The sequence below is a fragment of the Pempheris klunzingeri genome, chromosome 8, assembly GCF_042242105.1.
Source record: "Pempheris klunzingeri isolate RE-2024b chromosome 8, fPemKlu1.hap1, whole genome shotgun sequence".
NCBI classification, from domain to species: Eukaryota; Metazoa; Chordata; class Actinopteri; order Acropomatiformes; family Pempheridae; genus Pempheris; species Pempheris klunzingeri.
Window position 1 is genome coordinate 3,204,692 of NC_092019.1, and position 12,363 is coordinate 3,217,054.

At 42.4% G+C, this 12,363-nt stretch overlaps 1 protein-coding gene across 1 annotated transcript in view; it reads right to left on the reverse strand.

Annotated features, from left to right (window-relative positions):
• Positions 1–437: 437 nt before the first annotated feature.
• adgrb1a (adhesion G protein-coupled receptor B1a) overlaps positions 438–12,363 on the reverse strand; it is a 91,998-nt gene continuing 80,072 nt past the window's right edge. The window contains exons 25-32 of the mRNA XM_070835008.1: positions 11,924–12,022; positions 7,669–7,840; positions 7,091–7,186; positions 6,947–6,986; positions 4,938–5,596; positions 3,175–3,210; positions 2,778–2,936; positions 438–1,009 (exon numbers count right to left, since the gene is read on the reverse strand). Of these exons, the coding sequence (XP_070691109.1) occupies positions 815–1,009; positions 2,778–2,936; positions 3,175–3,210; positions 4,938–5,596; positions 6,947–6,986; positions 7,091–7,186; positions 7,669–7,840; positions 11,924–12,022 (1,456 nt within the window). The 3' untranslated portion in view covers positions 438–814. The remainder of the gene's footprint in view (positions 1,010–2,777; positions 2,937–3,174; positions 3,211–4,937; positions 5,597–6,946; positions 6,987–7,090; positions 7,187–7,668; positions 7,841–11,923; positions 12,023–12,363) is intronic.

A 12,363-nucleotide genomic window follows, 5' to 3' on the forward strand; every position in this document is an offset into this window, starting at 1 on the left:
TGCCGTCTCTGAGGAGTCCGTCAATGAGAAGGCAACATGCCATTTTGGCTCAGGGAGGCGCCTTCGATTTTTTTTTTTATCCCACCCCCCTCCCGACCTTGGCCCACAAGGATCATGTGGGATAAAGCGGTAGAGGCAACAGAATTGGGACGAGTCGGGGAGGGTAAACAGCATCGGGGGGGGGCACATGGGTGTGTGTTTGGAAGTCTGCCTCCTCAAACCGTTGTTCGTTTTCCCTTTTGAGATTGAAGGAAAAAAAAAAAAGTCCAGAGGCATCTCGAGCTGTGCAACAACATCAGCGTTCATCAGGAGAAAGAGAGAGCAGAACAGTGATGCAACGATACTCTCAACAGTGAAAAAAGAGACATAATCATGATTATTACATTGTATTCATTTAATTCAGGGGTAAACATTGCATGGTTACCTTTGCTATGCGGTTTATTACATGACTATATGATGCACATATAGTAGCTGAATCTGCTACTCTGGCAAGCTGTCTCCCATGTGAGCCAGTGTGGTATCCGAGACCATTTACAAGAAGATGACCAGTATTTTGCAGACAAACACTGTCCAAACATCAAATGAAACAACGTAGAAAGAGACACCCTGGTTCTGTTCTCTCCTCAATTGGTTTGATAGATTCTCGGATATTTTGGCGCCTCTCTCTCCTCTTCGCCCTCCCTCCCCCTCTCGCGGTGGGCTTCGTCCAGCCTTAGTCCGAGTACAGAGCTGGGCAGTGTGTGTGGCGTGTCTGCTTGTTTGTCTGAGAGCACTGGAAAAAAGGGAAGTTGAAGGTGTGAGGCCCGAGTCTGGGTCACACCTCCGTCTGCAGGTCCATGATCTCCTGGCCCACCAGAGGAATGGTGGCGCTCGTCTTCTCCCACTCCACCGTCTGCAGCTCCAGAGGGGAGGCCGCCACCGTCTCCAGGTCCTTCCTCACCCAGGATGGGGGGGAGTGGGTCTTCCTGATGCCCTCCCACGCCCTCTTACTTGGGGTCTGCTGCTTGTCCTGATGGGAAAAGGACAGAAGGGAAAAGCTTGTTTCCTCAGGTAGTCTGTGATGTATTTCAGAAGAAGAGTTGTTTTGGTGGACCTAATTTACCTCACGCTGCCTTTTATCTGTCTGCCTCAGCGATTTCCCACATTTCTTAAAGGAATAATTAGACATTTCAGAAAATAAGCTATGGTAATTAGTTTAGATTAGCAGGGGGAAACAGCCACCGTGGCTCTGTCTAAAGTTAGAAAATATCTATCAACACTTTTAAAACTCACTAATTAACATGCTTTGTATACATAATTTGTTTAATTCATACATAAATAGAAATATAAAAACAATTATTTAGGACATTTACAAACTGGTTGCATTGACTAACTACCCTCCGCTCCAGTGTTGATGCTAAGCTAACCACCTCCTAGCTCCAGCTCTGACATTACATCTAATGAAATGTCAAACCATTCCTTTAAAACAGTTTCTGATATACAATGGATTGAGTGAGTAAATGCAAAAAAAACAAATAAAATAAAAAGAAGAAAAAGCTAGACATACTAATAAGGGTTGGGATGCAAGTATGAGTGTGGCTGATGCACATCCTCAGAACACATCTTGTACCCACAGTGGAGAAGTTGATCTCTCTGCCTCTTTCACTTATACATTGGATGTATGTATAAGGAAATTAGCTAATGCTGTGTCAGTCCGCGGGGCTATCACCAAAGTCTCACTGGACTCTGAAACTATCAGCGTCAAATAGCCGCATCCTTGAGCTGTGAAGTTGGACTTGGCTCCAAAGCTGTGAAACAAATGGAGATCTGGGGCTTTTGCAGCAGAAGGAAAAGGAAATCATCTGCTGCCATGGAATGACTGCAGCTACAAAGCCAACATGGATTCACTGCTGTACCTACTGTTGGTGACTTTGTTTAGAGACTAGTTCCTAGCCAATCCAGGCCCAACCAGTTCCCATTGTTTAGTGGGGGGGAAAAGAACCTATATGAGTCATTATTTAGCTAATAGCCTTGCCAAGGAACCCCTGGTGTGAATAACGTATTCAACCTCAATATTTAATTATTAGCTAGAAAGTGGGAGAATATTGTCCTGTTCTTTCCTACACAGACTGTTAGTTGACTGGCAGATGGAGCTTCTTTAATGCTTGGATGAACCTCTTAACCATCAGTAAGATGAGCAACTGTGTTATATAGATTCTTTAATTCTCTGATTCGCGTGGCTGGCTTCATCTTTACAGCTCCTCACCGTAACAGACTTAAGTTAAAATGCATTAAACTAATGGCCATAACAGAAAACTGTAGTGTGGAGGAGTGCATTTCATGTTGAGAAGCACTGAGAATAGTATTAAAACAAATCTTTCAAATGGGAATTTGCAGTAGCTTTGGAACTTGGCTAGTCTTTAGCGGTAGCTGCACTCCTGTACTACGACCTGACCGGTGGCCCAAAGCTGTATCTTTGTGAGGCCTCGTTTTGTAAAACCATTTGTGTAATTTGAGAGTACCTTAGTTACATTTAGTGTGACAATGCGCACTTGTCTGTAGTTTGTAGTTGTGGTTTGTATGCCCACCCACAATTAATTAACCCACAGCTAATTTCTGCTGGCAGTGATATGTAAGCTGATAAAAAAAAGGCAATCTTTAAAATGGCTACACTTATAATTAAACAGGCAACTCCACTCAAGTGTGGTGATTTGTGCTAATGATAAGAGAAGAGGAGAACAACATTAGATATAGGGGGAGGGAGGGGGGGCAGAACAGAATAAAGTTAAACTCTTTACACTCATGTTGGTCTTGTCGCTGCTGGCAGAGGACACACTCCATCTTTTGGCAGCTTTGGCGTCAACAGGTGGAGATTCTCTATCCTTGTCTGCACTGTGAATCTTCCTGTTCAGGTCCTGAAACATGTCCTGGTGGCGTTTCCGGGTGTGCATTATCTTCTACACAGGAACATTGAACGTTACGTATAAGGTAAACAGCACAGGCTACTATTAGTCCTACTTTACCCCCATCACATTTAATGTTTTGAATCTCAACACTACAGTCACACCCAAACTTTAAATAAATCTGATAAATGTATGCAAACATCTCGAGGTCTGAATAGCTAACTAAGAGACATATAAACTTTTTGGTCTAAAGTCTAAAAAGCTCTGTAGGAATCAAAGAGACTAAAATTACCTCAAAGTCAAGCTCAGCATAGCGTGATTTTCGTCTCTGGGGGGAGATGAGACAGAGAGATTAAAGATGTGTCTCGATACTGTGTGCCTTGTGAGCAGACAAATGCTCGAGTGTTTCTCAACTGTTCTGATTGTGTATTTCCACATCAGCCAGTCAAGGAAGGGTGTTTCTGGGACCCAGAGGAGAGCAGTGAGTCATGAGGGAGGAAACAAGATTTGCTGCTGGTCATTCTGACCCTGTTGGCACAAGTTTGCAGTTAACAGATTGTGACCGAATGACCTTTAACTCCTCCATCACAGAGTGGTGAAGGAAAACCTGACCTTCAGGCCTCTCGGTTGCTGTGGCAGCTGCCGCCTCGCACGGCATTATGGAAGTGTGTTTTGCCCTGAAGTGAAAAGACACCAGCAGGCAGATGTCCAGGCCGCTGTGTGCTGATCACTGTGTCGTCTCATCCTGCCACTGCTGTCTGCACCGGGAGCTGAGTGTAAAGTAACCTTTTTAAAGATGCCGTCCTTACATCGGGCCAGAAAATAGTGGAATGCAGTGTTTGCTATGAATGAAAGAAGGGAGCTTGTTGGATTATTTTTAGCATCAGGGGGTGGGGCTTGGGTTGTGCTACATTTTTTGCACGACCTAAGCATGCAAGAAATGTAGCACTGTGCTGCCCCGGGGTGATCTAAGTAATTCTCCTTATATTTAGTTTTTAGGCATTAATATTCACTTTATTAATATGTGGCTCCCTAGTTAATCATTTCTTGCCCTGATGCTGTGTTGGTCAGACACAGCCTGAGGCACAACACATGCTGAATAGATAATTCTGAAAAAAAACCCTATAATCACTTGTAACCGTAGTTTACTATACTTTACTACATGAATAGCTGTAGTCCATGCAAAAATGATAGATGATTAGCAAAACAGTAAACCCTCATTAAAAGCGGCGTCCTTCACATTGATACATGGCCAAGAAAAGAAACACAGCAGCTAATGCTACTTTGGACTTCTCTCTAATGTTCCTGTATTGAGAGTGATGATAAAGAGGAAACATGACGAGAACAAAGTGATGTTCACCACAATGATACTATCTCAAACGGAGTATTCAAAGAATAGCCATGGTATGAACAAATGAAGTCTGGACGCCGATTATCACGCAGGGAAGGTTGAATTTTTCAGAGCTATAATGGATCTTATGGTAAATGCAGTGACAATCATTTCGTCAGCACTAATCAGTCAGTATGGTGACAGTCAGGTCATACTCAGCATGCTGCTGCTCTGAGTTTGTCTTTTTTTCACTTAATTTCACTAATTTATTCCAATCACTTAGCTATTTTTTCCAATGCTGTCACTGAAACTCCCAACTTCCTGCAGACGTTTCACATTAAAATCTAATTAGAAGTGATCAGAATTAATGACTAATTGAGAACAGTATAAAAAGAGAAACTGAGGTTAGCAGAACGGTCAGTATGGCACCACTTTGTTGTTGTTCTGATGGGATATAGCTGTGAATGTATCTGAATTTATCAAGTAATCAGTAAACAAAGTTTGAATTTGCAGTCAAAGCAAAAAGTACCAGGAGCAAATTAAAACAGAAACTGATTAGAGAACACAAAGGTGTCTTGCTAAAATATGATAAAATGCAATTTTTGTTGAGAATTCATGATCGGTTGTGGCACCAAAAACATCTTTACATGCATTTTAAGTATGAAACATGAGGCTGATAATGCATCACTGTAACGAGAACATGCTGATCACTTTGCTTGTCTTACCTCCAGCGAGCTCATGGACAGCGTAGAGACGGTCTCACTCTTGGACATCACACCAGAGTTTCCAGAATCTCCTCCATCGCCCATGTTGTTGGCCCCCTGGGAGTCTCTGGGCATATTCTGCAGGTTGTGTGCAGGTGAGTCTCTGTCAGAGCATGACACACTGATCTGGTCAGCAGGCAGGCTCTTCAGCCCAAAGCCCACTGGCTCTCCGCTGACAGGGTTAGCCAGGTGGATGAGCCGGGTCTGAGGCAACTGCTCAACGCTGATGTTATACTTGGCTGTCTGGTCCTCTTTACCCTTCGCTGGCTTCAGGGTGCCTGTGTTGTTGGTCGGTAGAATTACGTACCCCGGGCCTTTGCCGGCACCGTCAGAGCTGCTCCCCTCACCGTTCCCTCGAGGCAGCTCTCCATCCAGCTGCTTGAAGAGTTCACCATCACAGATATAGATCGATTTGGCCCCTGGCAGCTCGGTGCTGATTCCCTTAGTGGCGCCCTTCTCCCGGCGCAGCGTCAGAGTGTGGCTGGTGTAGTCGGCCACGTTCTGGAGGTGAACCTTGGCCATGCTGGCCGGCATGGTGTTAAAGTTAGACCCCTTCTGAAGGGTGAGCGTCCCTGAGGAGGCCTTCTCCTCCCCCTGGAGAGATGAGCGCTTCATAGTGCCTGGAAAGACAGAGAACCAGTCTAAGAGGAAGAGCCGGACCATGGACCATTACCCGTGGGTCCCTTTTGACCTCCACCCCACCACTGTGTCACTGTGCAAGATTCATTCATGTCATGTGTACTGTTGTCATCAAGTAAACAAATGTGTTGGTACACAAATGTATTGAGTTTTGATACAGGGCTTCTCAACAAGACAGGGTCTCAAGATAAGAGAGGACGCAGCAATGATTTTAGCTGATTCTGTTTATCTATATACAGTAAACTAAGGGCTTTTGGGACACCTGTGACTTGGGGTGCTACGTCAGTCAATAATCCGGCCCTGGGTGGGACAGATACTGAAGCAACCTTCTACTAAAACTCAGATATGGTTGAATCAGTGCCTTCTATAGGTATGGACCACCGTGTTAACACTGGTTAAGCCCTAAAATGATAAAAACGTAGACATCTGCAAGAGAGCACCGACACAGAGAGCACCGACAAGGCAATTTTATAAAAGTAAAAATGTCTCACTACGTGACCAAAACTGCCAAAACTGTTTATCACCCTTCAAACACCCATATCTGTGAAATTCTGTGATTATCTGAGTGTTTTGACAAATCAAACAACAGCAGATCTTCCAAAATGACAACTCTAGAAAAATGTTTGTCACAATATCTCTGATGTGATATGAGTGTCTCTGACTGGGAGGACATAGCTGACGTTGGGCTTGTGACCTAACCACATTTCACTATGACAACTGTTGGCTGATGGGCGTAGGATATCCTACACCAGGTTCAGGATGGACTACGCTCTATCTGCAACACTGAATATCTTTCAGTCACTCCCTCCTCCTACTTCGATCGGGTTTGTCTGTGTCTCAATAGCTTTTCTGCTCCAGATGCTTTTCTTGATATCCTGTCTCAAGAGATAATCAGATTTTCACTCCTAGCGGATATCAGAGGAGAGCCAGTATCTGATGCGGCACAGTCGGGAGGGACTTAATTATACAGCGGCAGTGTAGGACAGACTCAGACAGCCCTATTTATCTGCATGTAACTGCTCAGCACACGTTCACCCCCCCCCCCATCAGCGTGGACTAAACTGCGTTATGCAGCCGTAATGTGCTGTATGTCTTGTCAAAACAGCTCCTTGGCAACGGGAGACTGCTGTGATGTTGATTGTGAGACACAAGTGCAGAACTGAGGGGGAACACGCTTCACATCTGTTCTGACAACGCTGAGGAATTCGAAGCAGTCAAACAACAGAAAGGAGGCACAAAGAGACATCTGTAACGTTTGAACAGCAGTCCCCCAAAGTCAAATCAAAAACACACACAAACACAAAATCAAACGCGCTCAACCTGGAGCTTACCTGATCTGCAAGCCATATCCACGTCTTTCTCAAAGTCAGTCTGAGGACACAAAACAACAAATATCGTATTGCGTGTGCACATCCTGCCAATATTTCACAATAAAAGAGGGAGAAGAGAGAGAAAATAAACATGTATATTCATACCATGAGCTGAGCATGGCCATTCTGGAAAGATCCTCCTGAGTCCCCGTTAGCGTCCTCCTGGCGGTCCACCACACGGCACTTGACTGCCTCCTGAACCTGTAGCAGACCACGAGAGCACAGATCATGATCTTAGTGCTGGTGGGATATATGGTGGAAAAAGACCATGATGGTCATCATCGACCGTGGAGTGTTAAATTGATCAAAGGGTAATGATGGGCTGATGGTGGTGCTGGAGTCTGGGGATCATCAGACTTGTTAGGGATCCTCTGAGGACCCAGTGTTATCTAGACCAAATTTCATGCCAATTTAGCTAGCAGTGGCCAAGATAGTTTGCTCTGGATGAAAGATCAGCTGTCCAACATCACCATTCATATGCTGCTGGCAAAAATCGAGCCTCTGCCCAGATATTTATTGTAGAACTGATCAATACCCAGGTTGTTCTGTGGGAAAACCTTAAACTGCATTCCACAACACCACATAAAGAATCTCAGAGGAAGATTTAAGTGCCATACAGCATTTACAGCCATAAAGAAAACCAGGTAGAAGTGCACATATATAATGTCAGGGGTCATTTTAACCTCTCTGCGCAGGATGCAGTGCACCATGACAATGACGAAGCCTTCCAGTGAATCAAAGACTGCAAAGAGGATCTGGAAGAGCGCAGAGCGCCGGTCTGTGATGGCGAGGACGGCTGACATCCATGTGAGGGCCAGGAGGGGCAAAACTACACAGGAGCTCCACAGTGATGCCCTGCAGGACGGGAGGGGAACCGCAGTCAAGGACGGCACTGGACCAATATTCAGATTCAGAGGGCAAGATTCCTAACAATTATGCTGCAAGACATATTTATCATTAGCTAAAATTTTTCACATCTTAGACAGTCTCCCATACAGAACAAATTCAAGAAATAAAGAGGATTTCTTTTCCTTTGGAACAATAAAAGAGTACAGAATGTAATGCGTCATCCCCTACTTGACCCTGATAACTGCCCACGCTGTTAGCATAGTGTTAGCAGCCTTCAACTCTAACATGCATAAATACATAACATCACAACAAATAATTATGTTACTATAACAAACAAAAACATACATCCATTATCTGCAGATATATATGTTTAGAATTCACATATATTACATGCATGTATGTTTAAGATGGCTCAGTCAAACCATAGAGGATCTAGTGCCACAGGAAAGAGAAGGAGGAGCGAGGGTGAGCAGTGGGGAAAAAACGAGTGTAATGAGGCTGAAACAGAATGCAAAGACATACAGAAGAGGCAGAGCAGAGGAGGACAGGAATAGAGAGAGAGAGAGAGAGAGAGAAAGAGGTAGAGTTTGGAGACATGTCAATCCCGCTGTCCATATTTTTGCTCCCACTTTGACGTTCTTGTTTTTTTTTTATGACTCATTCCGTTTGCTCTAAAATGCACATCAGGAATAAAGAAATACTCCCAGTGTGAGTGGCATGAAATTATCTTTCACTCTGATTATTTTTCTCAACCTATTCAATGGGTGATTTATTTTCAGTTAAGAGAATATTCCAGAGGTGGAAGAGGTACTAAACACCTTTACTAGAGTAAGATTTGATGGTACATGCAATGATGCTACACCATTATAAGCAACAGTACTGCATTCAAACGTTTGCCTCGATGTGATGATACATTTAGTACAACATACGTTTCTGCAGAACAAGTCCTGTCATTAAAAGTAAATCTTCTGTTTGAGCACAAAAACTCTTCTCACTCATTATTCCTAATTGCTGCTACTTTGCTGTTTTTCCGATCAGTGAAGCTAGCTGCTGCTTCATGCACACATTTCACATTAAAAGCCCAGAAAAAGAGGGACTATAACCCTCAGGCAGCTACAATCCTTTTTAATCTTTAAGATCTGTGCAAGAAGTGTTGAGTTTAATTGACAGCAGCTTAACACTGAACACATTTTTTTTAAAAAGTGATAAGTTAAAGGGATTTGAATGAATTTGAGAGTGAGAACAGCATCTCTGTTGGCACTGTTGCAGTGTTAGAATCAGTGTTAAAGTTGTCTTTAACAAGACGTAGGTATATGAATAACAAAATAACAGCCTGTCTCTGATGTATCCCTGCTTCAAATAAAGTATATCCACTATTTAAAAACTTAAAAACTACTGTTGTATCATAAACCTACACAATTTCATTGCTGTAGTTGGTGTAACAGTAAAACGTACTGCTGGAGGGACTAATAAACTGAAGGGACACATGGGTCTTATGATGCGTTAATGAAACATTTAAATATCAGAAAACACCATTATCTGCCTGTTAAATCAGCATCCAAATAGAAATAAATGAGGCAGGTGGGCAAAGGTTTCATACATAACATTACTATTCAAGCTACGACGACACAATCACTACACATCATGCACTAATACACATTAATGGGGGGAAATAAACATTTTCATAATTTACCACCTATCAAGATAATATTTCAACTATTGAGACAGAAAAATGTTTGTTTATTAAAAAAAAGACTTTGAAACAAACCACCCAATGCTTTTAAAGACATTTTCAATTATAAAAAATTGTCTATTTGTCATAATTGTCATATTTAAACACTATCCGTGCACCTCCTTTTTCTAAAGCTCACCGTCTATTTTGCCTTTAATAAGACAATCTGTGTTTAATTTACTAAAATGTGTAACAGATAAAGTATTAACTTCAAAACGTAAACATGTCCCTCCAAAATGTAGTCAAATAAAAGGAAAACCACAAACAAAGTAGCAGTAAAACGACTCTAAAACCCCATTAAAAGTATTTAGTTACTTTCCACCTCTGGTACTTGACAGGAAAATTATTTTCCTTGACCTCATTTTAAATTAGACAAATGATGATTTGTCTCATTATGTTAATCTTGTCTGAGAGGCTTTTCCACCCTGCCCACAGTAACACTCTACAGGACATACTTAGGACCTGGGACATAGTTTTGGTATGAAATTGGTCAGTGTTAAAGAGGCTGAAAATTGGCACAACACATCAGTGCTGCTTTCAAAAGGGCTGAGTCCTACCTAAAGGACAGTTCAAGTTATTTTCAGTCTGGACCTTCATTTCCATACTTCGCTATTTGTGGCCAAAATGACTGTAGACCTAAAAATCTGCTCCGTCTGCAGGGAGTGCTTTTCTCCAATACAACCCACTGGAGGCAGGAAACATTTAATCAAACCTATAAGTGATTAGAACACAGTCATTCACTCAGTGACACCCACGTGGCATAATTATGCTACTAAAACTAACTTTATTCGTGTTTGTGGTATTTTCAGTGAACTACAGACTCCGTCAGCCTCTTAGTGATAATAACTATCTTCACCTGGCTTTGCAAACTAGTGAAACACAAGCATAAAACAGGAGTGATAACATGTAGTGGGTGTAATCCATTAATGTTGGCCAGCCCAGACTAATTCAATCCTGTATTTAAATGTTACTTTACATGTGATTGTTAACAGGAGTGAAATGGGATGGGACAAGGCTGGCAACAATAAAAGCTATGGGAGCTTGATGGAACAGGAATAAACATAATGTGGACATTTTAAAATGTTGCCTATTATATTCCAATATATTCACATCATTTCCAATAGGAAAAGACAAGTGTGCAACACAGCAAACTGATAATAAGCAGGAGTAAGGCAATATCTTGAAGAGTGGTTACGGGACCATAACGGAACTAGGATAAACATTATTTCTTGAATATTTAGAATTGTTACATATTATATTTAGATCTACTCATATCATTTAGAAAGAGACCTCGTAAGAAATAGATTACACACAGGAAGGAAAGACGATCGGGACTAAGAGTTGGACTTATTTAAAAGTGTGGTCTATTTCATTTATATCATTAAGAAGAGACACTGTAATCAACATAGCAAACAAATACAAGGGCATGAAAGAGGAGTAAATGTGGATACAGTGGATGTATCATGTTGTCATATTGTCCAACTACGGTCTAAAACATCTGCTGCAGTGTATGTGGGTGACTCATTTCTTTTTTTTTTTTTTAATGTATATTTATGTGCATTTTTACACATCCTACTACATAAAGTAGTAACAACCACTGACCAGAGAATATACAGGTGTCTGATGTGTGTGAAGTGGGTCAACAATGTCACATACAGACTGTGAGGTGAAATGATGTGTATTAATTGCTCAGTCACAGCTATTTGAAAAAAACAGAGAAACTATTTAGAGGTTGTGTTTGTGGATGATGGTAGAGAGCAGCACTCCCTGCAAAGAACAGAAGCAGATGACTGCAACTCAACAATTAACTCCTACAATTACAATCAGATTCTAATAGAACTATAGAGAAAAGTAGGAAATAGAGGCCCAGGTTGATAATAATGCAAATGATCCATCTAGGCTCCATCTCATATATCACAGCCACACACACACACACACACACACACACACACACACACACACACACACACACAGACAATAAAAGTGTATTGCTGTCCTCTCAGCATATAAAGCCATGGCCCCTTCAACAATTGTTCTAATCAGCTTTGTGATGATCTTTTAAAGGACAAACACACCCACAAACACACACACACACACACTCATTCAGATATCAATCACATAAGCATAATCATTTACATGTATACAGTTAACACAGTTTGTTTTCAGGAGCAGCACATAAGCTTCAGGAGCCTTTCATATTGAGTGAACTCCTCCCTGCCGGGGCACCAGGGAGAAGGAAAAATGACAGAAGGGTAAAGGAAAAACAACCAATCAAGTGAGGGAGAAGAAGGGAGGCATACAGTGGAGGAGAGAGCAGAAGTAAGAAGAGTTAAGGAAAAATAATTAGCGGGACTAACATGGCGTTACTGGTAGCTGTGGTGGAAACGTCAGCCGAAGAGATAACTCCGCACTTGGCACATTTGAGCGTCATATTGTACAGTGGCACTGTCATCTGACTGCAAAGTCAAATTAACACGCTGTAACATACACAAACAGATACAAATGCACCTACACACAGACTCGCACTGATGCGCGTGCGCACGCGAGCACGCACAAACAGTCACGCAAACAGTGAGTCACAGTGTTCTCGCACAATCTCTCTCTCAGGGCTACACTCCAGCTCGGAGTTTTGTGTGCGCTTTTGTGGTTTACCTGTGTGTGACTCAGGGGACAGGGGAGGTGGGGCCGAGACATAGCCATTGGTGGATATTCCGTGTTACACATGGTGTCTGATTCTCTTCACAAATGACTGGTTTGATGGCCTGAGGGAACTAAGACTCCTCGCTGCATTCTCAGC